Raw genomic sequence first — 14930 nt, 5'->3', positions numbered from 1 at the left:
GTAAATTCAAAAATTCTCAGCCATATAAAAAATACATTTAAGCAGAATTTGGTCGATATTATTATTACAGTATGCGCAGGCATACCAGAACAAGTCTGGAGTACTATTTGGGACAGGAGTGGTGTGACAGAAAACAAAAACAAAAACAAAAAAAACAGATGCACTGTTTTCCTGCTTTTCACAGAAAACTACCAAAAACAACACAAGATGATGTGTACACTCACCATCAGATTAGAGGTCCTCAATGCTTATTTAGTTCCTGGGACCAGAGACACAAACCATGTTTAATCTCCTCAGTGCTATCAGCTCTAAACCACTTAGATCATGAGTATGAAGTGTGACAAGTTATCATTGTTTGGCAGATCAATGGGCTGCAGCCAGTTTTGGTGTATTGTTCCATTTCAGTCAGCTGCATTTTGGAAAGCATCTAATTTATCACATACTGTTCACATCACATCCTGTTTGCTAACTCTTTTTGTTCCTAATTTTATTTATTTACTAGATTCATAATTATAAGCAGAGAAATGCTGATTATATTTCAGCAAACATCTTTTGTGTACCTGTCTCATGCTGTTTTCAAGTGCTGCTGATGGAAATTTTGTGATATAGTGCATTACGATATATGATCAACATTGCTGAAATAAAGGCCGCTACACAGAAATGTGTGCTACTATCTACTGAAATAAAAATGTTAGTTTTAAACTACATGGAATAGACACAATAAAACTAGCACAAAGGCACTATTTCAATTTCTTTGGTGATGTGTTAAATAATAAATTGTGCATTGGACCTGTAGAGGATTTCTCTCCTCCTCAGGTATTTTAACAGCATTCAAGCCATAATGTATTATCAATAAAAACTCTATAATAACCCTGCAAAAAAGAAAATCCAATCCTTTAAGTTTCAGGAGCAGAAAACTCTTATACATTCATTCAAAGCTGCATCTGTTCTTTGTGAGGTGAAACTTTCCCCAAAGCTATCACATCATATTTCTTTAATTATCATGTAATACAACTTTAACGTGAAATCCTGTGCTTTTATATCAGCAAAAGCAAAAACTATGATTCACTGCTCGTAGCTAGAGATCCATAGTACATAAGGAATGGCACTATTTAAGAGTTGTTGTTTTTTAACTCTAATGTAGAATTTTAACCATCAAGCGCTGTTATTAAATGCTCATAAATGAGTCTCCAGGACCTTAAAGTATCAAATATATATCGTTTCCTTTCCTTTAGAGCTTACACTAATCAGTGCTGTCCCTCATTACAGGATTTGCCAGGAACAAAGATCGCTGTGTTGAGCCTGAGCACTGTGATGTGATTTTCCCAGGCTTACAATACAAAGAAAAAAACCTAAGTTCTCTAACATTGCCTCAAATGACAGAGCGTGTTAAAACACTACATTATTATGGTGATATTAAACTAATGACAGGACATGCCATTTTATACAAGATCTGGAAAAGAGAGGTCTTGAAAATTAAATGAAACCATCAAAATCATTTTTATTTTTTTTATTTTTACAGTTTCAAAGCTGATAAACAAGGTATTTTATGAGAATCGTTAAATTGGTAAGCATTTTAAAATATAACATATGAATGACATATTCATCCACCACTTTCAAATGTAACACTTTTTTTAAGACTGTGCCCTAGTGTGATAACTTATTTAATAGGATAAACAGTAATGAGATTTTTTCACCTGTAAATAGAAAAAAAATGAAAATAGGAAGATTCAAACATTTATTATTATGTCAGTAAAGACGTATTACTCAGAGTCATCTGAAGTATCCTCCTGGTCCACATTCTCCACTCTGTTAACCTTTTTAATTCCCTCAGAGTCACTCTCCTGGGCCTGCACACAATAACAGCACACACATGGTAAACATGACTATTTGTGAACACGCAAGCATGAAACAGCATTAATGGTAGAGAATAAATACAGTGACTATATGTAAGACAGAGTTACATAGTTATACAGTACACCGCCTCCCTGTTAACTGTCTCAGCCACTAATTTTTAGCCTGCTACAGAATGACAGTTATCTTATCGGCCCCACTGCTCTACAGCTTCAACTGTCTGTTACCCGACCAGTTAATACTTCTAAAAGTAAGTATAGCGCATTGGAGGGGGGAGGGGCTTGTTTTGTGTTTTACTTTAACCAGTTTCAGGTGCCAAAAAGTTCTTTTTTTTTGTTTAATAACTATTCAAAAACCAACAACAAAGTGTAATATATATACACACCACAGCCCACTTTATTAGGTACACCTTACTAATACATTGAACTCAAGGTGTTGCTTAATTTCTCAGAGATTGTGGTCCATATTGGCATGACAGCATCACACAGCTGCTGCAGATTTGTTGGCTGCACATCCATGATACAAAAATCTATTTCTCTTTTAAAGGTGCTCTATTGAACTGAGATTTGGTGTCTGTGGAGACCATTTGAGTGCAGTGACTTCATTATCATGGTTCAGGAAATCAGTTTTGTGATATAGCACATTATCCTGCTCGAGTATTGCTGTTGACCATGTCCATCTCTTTATGATGATGGTCAGCAGTAATAATCAAGCAGGCTGTGATTTTTAAACAACGTTCAGTTGGTACTAAGATGCCTAAAACACCACCAGCAGCCTGAACTGCTAATATAAGGCAAAATGGATCCATACTTTTCATTTTGTCGACACCAAAGAGAGACCCTACCATCTAAACGTTGCATTTGAAATCAGGACTCATCAGCAATGTTTTTCCAATCTTCCATTGTTCAATTTAACTGAGCCCGTGAAACTGGTGTACCTAACAAAGAGTGTGAGTCAACAAACGTCTAAACTGCAACAAGCCTTTGGAGTGTCGGCCCAATTCATGTTTTATCTTTTACAAGAAATTACAATTACCTCATCTTCTGACTGCTCCTGTGGAGGTGGTGAACGCTCTGGCTGCTCCTCCTCCTCCTCATCATCATCATCTTCTTCTTGTGACCTCTGAGAAAGAATCTCTTCCCCCTGCAGGGTAAATCATATCATTCTTTTAAGTTAATGATTTAAAAATGTATTAGGAATTAAAGCAATAATAATTAATAATATTTTACCTTCAGGTTGCGATTCTTCAGATTACCCATCCAAAAGGCCTCCTGACAGTTGTTGAGCGTCAGCATGGCCTTCACTCTGTATACAAACAGCTCGAGGCTCTTCTTCAAGGCTGGCACGTGGTTGGTCAAGCTGGTATCCTGATGCATCTGAGCACCAATGTATTATAATCAGTTAAAGAAATCCCGAGGATAAAGGTGAACACTACACAGACTCGGTCTTTTCTTCAATTTAACAGAAATAATCAAATTACCTTAGAATGTCCACACATGTGATGAAGCTGCCGAGTGCTGAGCTGGAAGGTCTTCAGCAAACCTTGGACATCCTCCTTGAAAGATACAAGCATCGCCATGTCTATTACAGGTTCATCAGCATGGACAAATATTTTCCAATATGTGCTGATATATAAACTTTTCTTTGCAGAACATAACATGGAGAAAGATCCTTGGCTTAAAAATGGTCTTATCATATAGCTAGCCAGCAGAGCAGCTCAGGTTCATTGTATGCAATCCTCAAGCTTGACTGAAGGTGGGGTAAAGTTAATTAGATTACTACGCTGATGGTGTTTTTATTATTTTGCCAGTATATAAAATCATGGTTAGGGTATACTCTCCTACAGCACCATTGAGAGTTTTAGTAAACATGACATTGTGTAGTGTGCATGTGACGGGGGTGGGAGATCTGACATGAAAGTATACTGGCAGCTGTGAAGTGGCTTCATAACTACCTTGTGCCTTTTGAAACTGTAGTCCAATAGCGGCATTCCCAACTTCAGGAAAGACTCCAGGAAAAGGCGGCCATACTATCAAATACAAGATTCAAACCAGTTAAGGAAAACGTTGAACAGTTAGTGAAGGTGAGATCATAGTCAGCATGCAGAACCCACTCACCTTTAAGCACACGTTGAGAACGGGCCGAGAATCAAAAACCTGCAAGGACAAAAACACACACGTGACATGGAATGGATATTAACTCCCTTTTTAAATATCATTCATTCTAATCACTTTTCCAACAGTACCGTGACCATATACTTAGCTAAAGGTCAGCAGTCAGTCAGTTTATATGTTATACCTTAACCAGGTTGACCAGGATGTGAAAGTCCCTGACAGCCAGGTTCCATGTCAGCAGTTTCTCACTCTGAGCCTAGAAGAAAGGCACACATGACTTTCTGAGTTTATGGGTCTGACTACTGTGATTTACATAAAGGAGAACATGCTGGACAGTGTGACACCTAGTGGCTGACCTCAGTGTTGTCACTCATTTTGCTAGAGGGAATCTTGTGAACAGCTTTCTCAAGCTCTGCCATCAAGACTTTGTAGAACACCAGGAATGTCTGCCTGATGAAAGAGAGAAAACCAAAGACTCAGATCTTAATCTAACAGCTTAACCAAATCACCAACAGTACAATCACCAGAGTTGACTCTAGTATGACTGAGAATCAAGAGCTAATGGTAGAGACCTACCTGCTGAGAGTGGGCCAGGAAGCAGAGCTCTCATCTTTTGATGCATTGATGAGCTCTGGGATTCCTTGAGCAGCTATTTCCTCCACTGCCTTTAGAATATCATCAACATGTTCCAGATAGATGCTACAGAGGCAGCCGAAGAAAAAGATATTGCAAGATAAAAAGATCGTGATTCTGATTTCTGAATTACCTTAGACTAAATTTGACACTGATGTGTGATGTACTTAATTTTTTATTGCCTACTGGTGATATATTTATATGCACTCACTGGCTGCTTTGTTAGGTACAGCGGCTCAACTGCTGGTTAGTACAAATATCCAATCAGCCCAAAACATGGCAGCAACTAAACGCGTTTAGGCTTGCAGACATGGTCAAAACAACTTTCTAGATGTCACCAGTCAACAGAGAACAGCAAGCTCTCTATGAGTTTGTAGGAAGGCAACAATAAATCAAATAACCACTTGTTACAATCAAGGTATGAGGCAGATCAGCAATTTGCACAGGATCAGCAAAATTAGGAACAGAAGATTGGAAGAATGTTCCCTAATCTGATGTTTCAAGATTTTTACTGCAACATTTGGATAGCAGAGTCAGAATCTGGTGTAAACAACATGAACGCATGGATCCATCCTGTTTTGCGTCAATGGTTCAGGGTTATGGTTGTGTTGTTATGGAGTGGGAGAAATTTTTTGGGGGTCCCTTAGTACCAAATGGGCATCTTTAAACACAGTCTATCCGAGCCCTTCCCATAGTGTAAGCAATCTTTCGATGGCTCCTTCCAATAGGATTATGCACCATCTCACAAAGCTGGAACAACATGAATGTGGTTTCTTTTCTTAGAATATATTTTTGGGGTTTTACAGTGGAGAGAAAACAAGAAAGCTGGAAGAAAGATCAGGGGGAAGACATGAAGTAAATGACCAGTCAAAGTGGTTTCTTTAACATCCCATCAGATCCCATCCAAAAGTGCATCTCTGGGATGTGATGGAACGGGAGAGCCAACAAATCTGCAGGAGCTGTGTGATATATTGTGTCAATATAGACCAAAATCTCTGAGGAATGTTTCCAGCAACCTTGGTGAATCTGTGCTTGAATGAAGTCTAACCCAGTACTAGCACGGTGTACCTAATAAAGTGACCAGTCAGTGTATACTCAAGACTTTTAGCTGCTTTCATTTGAGTTTACATTTGCACTAGAGGGCCACAAAAAATGCAGACGTACCTCAGGAGAGTGTGAAGTGCTTCGTTGAATTTGGTGCCTCGCTCCTTCTCGCCACTGGCCGTCACCCAGTCCTGGTTCAAGAAACGCCGTGCAAGGGACGCTAAACCAAGAAAAATAAATAAATCAGGTCCTCACACACTCTTTGAAAATAATTCAAGTGAATAAGTGAATTAAAATGAGGCATCGTATTAGCCCAACCAGTTTGCTCTCTGTAAGCGGCAGGATTTCCTCCTTTCTCTGACACAGTGGAGAGAAGCTGAGAGAGACACAGAGCTATGCTGAGATTTGGCACTGTGCTGCGGAAGTTGAGCAGATATTCAAAACTGTGTCTAAAAAAACAAAACAGAGAAAACAAATGCATGTATTATGTTGTGAAACACAAATATCAAAAATGTCTAAAATAAAAACAGAAGAAGAAGAAGAGAGAGAAAGAGTTTCGTGGGGAATATTCTGTCAACAATAGCTTGGTCCCTGGATATCAAATCTTTTCTTTTTTTTTACATGTAAGCATGTACATGTAACAATCTACCGCAGAAATAAGACTTCTTAGTGAGAGATGAAAAAAATAAATCAAACTATTTAGAGAAGTGTCCTCTAGCAGAGTCTTAAAACTTAACCACTCACTTCACAAGCTGCTCCAGAGTCAGCTCAGCACCTCCCTCTTTGAGTCGTCCAGCAAAAACTCCCAGAGCCTTCTTCAGTAAGCTCTTCTGTGCTGGTTGACTAAATCCAGACCTGAGAGATGCACATTTGTGTGTGTATATATATATATATATATATATATATAAGACTGAGGCAAACACTTCTCAAGGCACACTGCTCTAGATGTCTTCTGAGGTAAACATTAGTGCTCCTGTTTCTCCTTACCAGCTGAAGGTAGTGTTCAGGACCTGCAGGAGCAGCTGATAGGCTGAAGACATTAACTGGTGTTCCTCCACATTTGTTGCAGGTCCATCAACAACGCCGTTGTTTTCAGATAGCATAATCTGTGAAAGAGCGAAAGCATGTGCGAGAATTTCTTAAAAACGTGATTTCCCATCTGAAGTCAAGACATTTAATGATTCGATACCTGGAAGTGGTTGTGGCAGTTCTCCAGGTGTGAGCAGAGAGCAGGCATAAGTTGGGCACAACAAGAGGCAATATCCTTAGAGCTCCTTTGCTGGAGGTGGGAGAAGCCCACACTCTTATCAGTTCTTCCCTACACAGGAACATAGTTCAATAATTACAGTTAAATTATTAAATTTATACTGTATGAAACTATTGAGTTTCAAGGACAAACAGGTTTAATTAATTTGGTCTAAATAAATTGCTCCATCTGTGACTAGAATTCCTGCTACAATATATGAAATGTTAACCTAAAATGAGCAGTGTTTATTGTGACAGAGTATTTGTCTTCTCTAACATTGCTCCATAATGCTTGTTACTACTGTTGCTATGCTTTTTTCCACACCTTGAGGAATGGAGCTCTTTTGGCCGGGGCAGCTGTTAGACTAAACTCTAATTTGCGAAGCATATCCTCCAGGAGGAAGACGAGCTCAGCAGGGCCCAGCAGAACCTCCTCTCGCACCTTAGCAATGCAAAAACATTAGCTTGATTCAAATGGTGCACACAGTATAGTTGTAAAATACATTTAAAGCAGCACACGTTTCCAAAAGCGCTTATTTACCTTTGTGTGGAGCTCAGAGTCCAGCAGCGAGCGTGACAGCAGCCCACACTGCAGAACGCTAAGCACCTCCATGTCGAGCTCCCTAAAAAACGGTCTGTAGGACGCCAGGCTGACACCTGGCCGGATCTCCTTTACCTTCTCCTTTTCTGGCTGCTCCTTAATCATAAGCAAGTTCATATTTTAGTTTGTTTTGCTTTAAACAAACACATGAGAGGGTCGACTTTGTCAGATGTTTACCTGCTGAGTTTCATCTGCTTCTGTCGCCTCTTCAGCCTGTGAGCTGCTTTCTGAAGAATTCTTACCAGGGGCCTTCCTTTTCTTTCCTGTGCCATCTAAATAGCACAATGAGGTCAATGTTATTATGTATAACTAACATACACATAACAGAAGTATATAAACAACGTAGGCTAAAATATCCTGTTACAGGTGGACTCACCTTTCTTTATCTTATTCACAGGAACAGTGGAATTGGGTACAATCCCATCTGTACTGTCTCCATCAAAATTAGCAATAGGTGGCACATAGCCAGGTGTTCCTGAAAGTCAAAATAAAGTAAATTGTTAGTAAAACTGACACTGCAGGGCAGAAAAGAGGGATTCTAAGTCCTTTTATTGTTGGATCAAAAACACACCTGCCAGAGCTCTCTCCAACAGTGTCTGAAGATAAGTGATGTTCTGCAGGCGAGTCAGTACTCTCATCTTCATATCTGTGTCTTTTTGTGTACAGAATGCATTTACCACCTGTGGAAAAACACACACAGCTTTAGGCGACAGTCACGCAGGCCTAGAGACCAGCCACTAGGGGAAACGTGTTGTTGTGTGGCTGGGGCTTCAGTCACACATCTTGTCTTTTCCAAATAAGTGAACTGACATTAACATGCAGTTACCTCTCTGAACCAGTTGATGGTGTGAAAGAGCAAAGTACAGAGGAACTCCCTCTCAGCTTTTGACAAGCTCTCAACTTTCTCTACTACGTCCATGTCTGTTAGGATCAGAGGGCACCCTGTAATGAAGCACATAAACACATAAGCATAAACTGCTTTATAGCCACAGTACCAAAAAGTATTTGTCACTCCCTCTTCCTCACCCAGAAGGCCGTCAATTTCCTCCAAGTCTCCCTGATGCCGCTTCTCTACACACAACCTCAGGAGACGGAAAAATGGGGACAAACACAGAGAAGACACTCGCCTTCTCCCACAAATACAACAAACAGGAAATATCAAATACAGTAAATACAATTAGCAAAACAGATTATTGATTTAGCATTCTCTTATCATGGGGACGACTCACTTATGTGCCTTATTGACTTGATTTTGCAGCTCTCCTTTGTTTTGGATGTCTTTGGCCAGTAGAGGCATCAGGTTGATAGCAATGCCTCCCTGATCCTCATCTTCATATAATTTGTACATTGCACGGGCCGGAAAGGGAAAGGACCTGAAAAAACAACAACAAAAAGACAACAAAAAGACAAAAAACAGGCTCAGTGATACCAATTATATAAAAATATAACTCAGTATGCTGAAAACAGTTACTACGTCATCATCACTAACCCTGATATTTCCGGGCCCAGGTCCACTACAAAGTCATCCTCAAAGTCTTGAAGGACACTTTTTCCAATCATGTCCTAGAAGAATAAAGAAAATAACAGGAAGGTTTCATCTGACAAAGTACAGTACAATCAGTTTTTACTTTAAAGTATAACGCGTACAGTTATTAATGTATAAAAAAAGTTTTAAAAAGAAATTGAAACTACCACAAAGAAAGAAAAGAATTAAAAGTTATGTCTGAGCAACCAGCTAACACCTATAGCTTCACATAATGCTACTTTGGACCTCATGATGAGACAGTTAGTAAATGTAGCCTCCAGTTTGCCTTCAGTACAACATGACAAACTGCATTTGAGAAAGCCTCTTAAGCAGCAAGAGTGAGATATTCTACATATTGCAGAATAAGAGAGAAGGTTTTGTGAGTTTCTGAGACATACCTGGACCTGTGGGTCCAGAGTAGAGCTCAAAATCAGGTTGGCCAGTTCATCATAATAAAGAGCTTCAGCCTCAGGTGAGCTTTCACTGCTCGACTTCACCAGCTCCAACAGAGCCGTCACCTGCAGCGGGAAAAACAAACATAACTGGAGATCTGTGACAGACTTCAAAGGAAAAAAAATACTGGTTCAACCAAAATGAAAGGGTCCAAAGTTTGAAAGGTTCTGAAGTTTTTACAATGTAGATACACCATATATTTAAATACTAGCTGATCAAACACTGTTATCTTAAATAAAGCAGGCCCTGTGGCAAACATAAAAGAATAATGAGATTTTAAAGAGTAATAAATAAAAAAATCATTAGCACCACTTGTTTTAATGGCTAATACGTACCTGTCTGATTGTCTCCTGGGACAGCGACCTGCTCTGCGATTCCTTCGCTTTGGACCTGGGACAGACAAAAGAGGTTAGTCTGCTGATGACACCGAAAAATTAAATCACAGAGTAAACAAGGCACTTATCTAATGTTTGCCAAACAAGTTTTTACCTGAAAGCCCCCATGCTGCCTACAATCATCACAGCACCAATGATGCCAATGCGCTTGTACTTGGGCACAGTGCTGGAGAGCTGTTTGCGGATCACTATGTGCATATCATCCTGTTTGGAATAAAACAGAAGAACACAGGTCAGTAGATGAGAGACAGTAAAGAATTTAAAAAAAGGCAGAAAAAGTGTCCAAGGCTGGGCTGTCCAATATCTGGATCCCCCGAATGCGTGATTTTGCACCTGAATGTGAGATCCTTGCTTCTGTCCAAAGGCCAGTTTGCTCAGAAGGTGGAAAAGTCTTCGAATCTGCTGCGGAGTGAGGTTGTCCATGTAGTCCAAGATTCCCTATGTCAAATATCATGACTGGTTACAATCAGAACCAAAAACATTTTAAAAACACCGCTGCTGGGTAAGAAAAGCCATCATCCGCACGCTGCTTGCTTTGTATATTTGATTTGCAGCTACAATGTTTCGATCGCCTCGTCACCTTGACAAAAACAGCATACATGGCCATTTCCGAGGGTTTCTCGTTAACCAGACCACAGAGCAGCTCCAGAGCCACGTCCACCTCTCCACCCACACCACTACACACGTGGGTCACGAGAGAGCCCACCACCTCCTATTAAAATACCACAGGGTTGAATTACGCAGAAGAATCTGTATTTAGAAACATTTACGCATGATTCAAATTATTCTCAAACTCACCTGATGGCAGTAAGAGTCAAACGCAGTGAACGCATGCAGGTACATGTTTCCTCCGAAAGGCACCACGCAGGGGTCAGGTGAGCGTACCAAACTCTGAGCTAAAGCAAGGGTGGAGGGGAAGTACCCTCGCATGACCTAAAAGAAGAACAATAATAAATACAATGAAGTATTAAAAATAAAAACTGCACTGGGCTTGTGTTCTTATATTTAAGCTTCTATTTCTACAGGCTGACCCACCTGAGCGTAGTCCCTGAAGGTTCTCTGTAACAGAGCCTCTTGGATCAGTCCGTTTCTCACTTTGACCTTCAGCACTCTTTCTGCCCCCCGTCGGCTCTGGTTGGCATTGGTGGAGTGAAGAATGAGCAGCACCAGCAGATCCATGACCTAACGTGGCAAAGCAGAAATATTACAAAGAGATGCCTAAAAACCTTAATGTGGTGTATAAACAGGCTTCCTAAATGTCCTCCTTCAAAATGTTTCCCATAATCCAACTTTGACAGCTGACATCAGTAAAGATGAGTAACAACATGGTCTAGTAGGTGCATGTATACATGGTGATGTTTCTTTATAGCTTCAACATCAAACAAGTCACTATGATAAGCAAGAGAAATTAATTTCTGTAAAATTATCCAGATGTTATGAAGAAATGTGCTTGAAATGTTAAAAGTAACTATCCAATAGCTTTCTAATGGTGGAGACTTTTGGATGCCCGTGGTTCTCAAACTCTGATGATACAGAAGCTAAAATCACATTCGTCACCCCAGAATGTTTTAAATCTGTCACTAAATACAAAATCAGCAGCTTAACTGCATAAATTATATTAATTCAACTTCTTCTTAAGCCATGAATTTTTCACCTGGTGACCCATGGCCCCCTTCTGTTTGAGAACCAGTGTATAGACCTAAGAATGGGACCAAGCCGTCAGTTAGCATTCTTTGGGAATATGCTGAACTTACCTTATGCCCCTCCACCTCATCCACAGACTCTATGGCCTATTTAAAAAAAACAGAGAGAAAGAGAGAGAGAGGGGGGAAAGTACATTTAAGTCACCGACACAAGCAATTGACTCAATCAGTTAAGTGAGGGGCCAAAAGAGCATTAGTTCATTTCATACCTTGATCCAAGCCTCAGAAATGGTTTTCTGGAATCGCACTGCAGACTTGATGCAGTCCAGTATCAACGAGATGCTGTCCTGGCTGCTGCCAGCTGCTGCCGCGGAGGCAGACCTGCATCAAAAACATCAAAAACTGGATCACATCACCAACAAACCACATTTCTTACTTCAAAACTTCAGGTGCTATAAATGGGCTATAAATGAATTGGAATGCGTGTTATCTTACCCGCCTGCTGCTTTGCTATTCATATGATTCTGAGAGACTTGCAGCACAGGCGGAAGGACGCATTGCTCAAGCTCAAGCTTTTTTCGAAGATTACAGACAACCTAAAAACAAGGAACCACTTCTCATATCCATTCATTTAGTAAAATTATGAGGTGTATGGGGATTTTTTGTATTGCTTGACCACTCTGACCTCGTATGCATCAGAGGCCGACACAGAGTGCAGGATGAACTTGACCACTACGGGGAGGTCCTCTAGCTGCACAGCAGCCAGCGTGGCCATAACAGCTCCACGGACCTGAAAAACCAGAAAAGCAACAAGTAAAAACGCATTGCTACCAGTGCACATGTGTGTTTATATGTGCATGTGCACACTACCTCTGTCAGCAATGAAGATGTGAGGTTAAGACTAGAAAGGGCATCCAGGATGGGAACGATCAACTGAGTCTTCTCCTGGAGTAAAGAGCTGCAGAGAGGAGTGGTATTAGCAGCAACCTTAAAACACAGATTGACCACAGCACATGTGTGTTAGAGATTTAGTGTACATACTTGAGCTCCCTGGCTATATCATTGTGCTGGGAGTCTTCCAGTATCTCTGGCAAACTGGTGATGATGTCACACTGAACCTCCACCGGAGCTACTGACACCAACTCCATGAGCTTCGACGCCAAATCCTGCAGGAAGATAAATAAGCACAAAAGAAGAAACATGTGATTATAGGACAAACTCAACAGGCCAGACACACCTTCAATTACAAAAGCAACAAAACCTGTCATCAAACAAATGATTACCTTAGCGTCCACAACTCTGTCTAGCCATTTGAGTTGGTTAATAATAATGCGTGGGATACTAACTCCTCCATCGCTGGTACTATGGAGTAGAGAAGACAGTTAGATTTTTTTTTTAAAGACATATTAAAAGTATTCCAAATTTTAAACCAAAAAATTGTGTAGTACATCAAAATGTCAGGAAATACTGACCTATCTAACATATACTCAGGGAGCTTCTCAAGCAAGGTGTTAATGATGGAAGTCTATTAAAAAAAAAGGACAGGTGATTGGGGATTTGTGGTAGTGTATTTGTACTAATACATACTGCTTTTCATTTTGACTGTGCTTGTAAAAACGCAGTTTTCTTTTACAGGTCATCACAGAAAATCTCACCTGTAACATTTCAATCCCCAACAACATCCGCAGCAGGCTTTCCTGGAATGAACTGACAGAACTGCAGCACACATGAAAACATATCAGTTTTATTAGCTTAGTCCAACTTCTAGCTGTGTCCTCCATAATTTATGGAGCTGTCAAAAGTAGCCTTATAATTCATTGGTTGTTTATGGGATGTTTACCTGGGGTCTCCATTAGACGACTGTGGGATGCATGGAAGAAGGCAGTTCCTAAACCTGTCAGTGTTCTCCATATATGACTCCAGTGCTGTGATGAATTCTTGAATGATCTAAGAGATGAAAAGTAGGAACTTAGGGGGAAACGTGTTTTTTGTTGTATTTTTGTGTTCACTGTAGGGTTGTTGTACGGTTTATACTCACACCAGGGTACCTGGGGCTCTTCTGAATTTGCTGCTGTATTCGTCTCTGAAACACTACTTGGTCAACACCTGGAGAGGGATAAGACCAGATGTAGGTGAGCATCTCATTTCATTTACAGCGCTGCTTTGTTTCAAAACTGAATTGAGTGCGTTTACCTATCTCGTTAGGCATGCCGCCCTGTCTCAATGTGACACCGGCCACTCTGACAAAGTCAACAAACACACACTGACTGGTCTCCTCTGGGGCAGCTTCCTTAGACTGGCGACCAGCGCTGCGACTCTTCTTCACTTCTGAAAGCAGATATAAAGCTTAAAAAAATAATATCACAGAAAACAGCTATACAGCTTCTCTCGCGGGAAACTGTGTCAACAGAGGTGCTACATAGCTCCCAAGACTGATGAAATTTTTGGGAATACATGGAGAAACGTGCCTTATACACATACACGTTTTAAACTTACTAGGTGCTGCAGGAGCTCCCTCTCCTTTATCCACGGAGGAGCGTCGCTTTTTGCGCATCATCTGATGAAATATGAAGGACAGAAGGCTGTTAATAGCTATATTAGGCTACCATACACACACAGACACACACAGGGGAGTTAAAAAAGGAGGGGACAGTTCAATAACTTTAACACAAACGTGCTTTTTGTCTTTAACATCATGTCGATATGAAATGTTCTGGTAAGGTTGACAGAAATGTTTTTTATGAAAAATGGTAGACATACTTTTACTGAGCAGACGAAGCCACGGACGACCAAACACCGAAGTTACAAAACAAACTTCCGCGCCAAACAGCTCCGCGTCATCAGTGTCGTCACACTCGCGCATCCTATTGGCTGCTAGAAAAGCTCAGCCGTAACTGCACCGTTATAGGTCACTCTGTTTACTGATCTGTGTGCTGTAATTTACAGCAGTCCGTCAGTAATGTGCAATATTTTCATTTTCAAACACTCAGCCGGTTTGTATGAGTTGGTCATACTTAAGCGTTTGGGACTGAATACTTAATAACTGAACAGCCTTTCCGGGACAAGCAACTCCATCAAAGAGTACACTGGATCAAGCTATTGCAGTGCCCCCTGCTTTCTTCTTCGTCTCTCTTAGTTTGCCAACAACATTGTCCCGCTAATATTTAAATTTATTAAGTTAATACATTACTTATTTACATAAAAAATATATTAATAAATATCCTTTTTATAAGTATATTTTTATTAAAAATAAATAATCATATTTATACATGAGCCTGTATGGAAGCCCACAATATTTTCATGACAATACATTAGTGTGTATTTTGACAGTCCGCCTACAAAGTATTTGCATGTACATTCAGCTTTAACTGTACTTATTGTATACTTTCTTTAATTTTTACTTTTTTGCTATCAACTGATGAC

At 40.2% G+C, this 14930-nt stretch overlaps 1 protein-coding gene across 1 annotated transcript; it reads right to left on the bottom strand.

Moving 5' to 3' along the window:
• Positions 1–1536: 1536 nt before the first annotated feature.
• fancd2 (FA complementation group D2) lies at positions 1537–14375 on the bottom strand. The gene is made up of 44 exons (XM_006806698.2): positions 14268–14375; positions 14004–14064; positions 13701–13835; positions 13546–13613; positions 13348–13454; positions 13163–13223; positions 12980–13032; positions 12791–12869; positions 12549–12673; positions 12378–12465; positions 12193–12297; positions 12003–12103; positions 11777–11888; positions 11619–11654; positions 10900–11046; positions 10663–10797; positions 10445–10576; positions 10198–10302; positions 9959–10068; positions 9805–9859; positions 9415–9534; positions 8981–9054; positions 8721–8864; positions 8518–8618; positions 8318–8433; positions 8063–8171; positions 7868–7966; positions 7669–7763; positions 7432–7587; positions 7216–7332; positions 6835–6963; positions 6633–6751; positions 6390–6500; positions 5964–6094; positions 5766–5865; positions 4545–4667; positions 4325–4418; positions 4153–4224; positions 3972–4010; positions 3809–3883; positions 3335–3409; positions 3084–3230; positions 2890–2997; positions 1537–1850 (listed from the first exon to the last, which is right to left on the bottom strand). The coding sequence occupies exons 2-44, from the start codon at positions 14062–14064 to the stop codon at positions 1764–1766; spliced, it is 4356 nt and encodes a 1451-aa protein (XP_006806761.2). The 5' UTR covers positions 14268–14375; the 3' UTR covers positions 1537–1763.
• Between the last annotated feature and the right edge of the window lie 555 nt (positions 14376–14930).

Source organism: Neolamprologus brichardi, chromosome 5, assembly GCF_056152115.1.
Source record: "Neolamprologus brichardi isolate AB-2024 chromosome 5, ASM5615211v1, whole genome shotgun sequence".
Classification (NCBI taxonomy): domain Eukaryota; kingdom Metazoa; phylum Chordata; class Actinopteri; order Cichliformes; family Cichlidae; genus Neolamprologus; species Neolamprologus brichardi.
The sequence above is the reverse complement of the archived record's forward strand: the minus strand, read 5'-3'. Positions and strand labels throughout refer to the sequence as shown.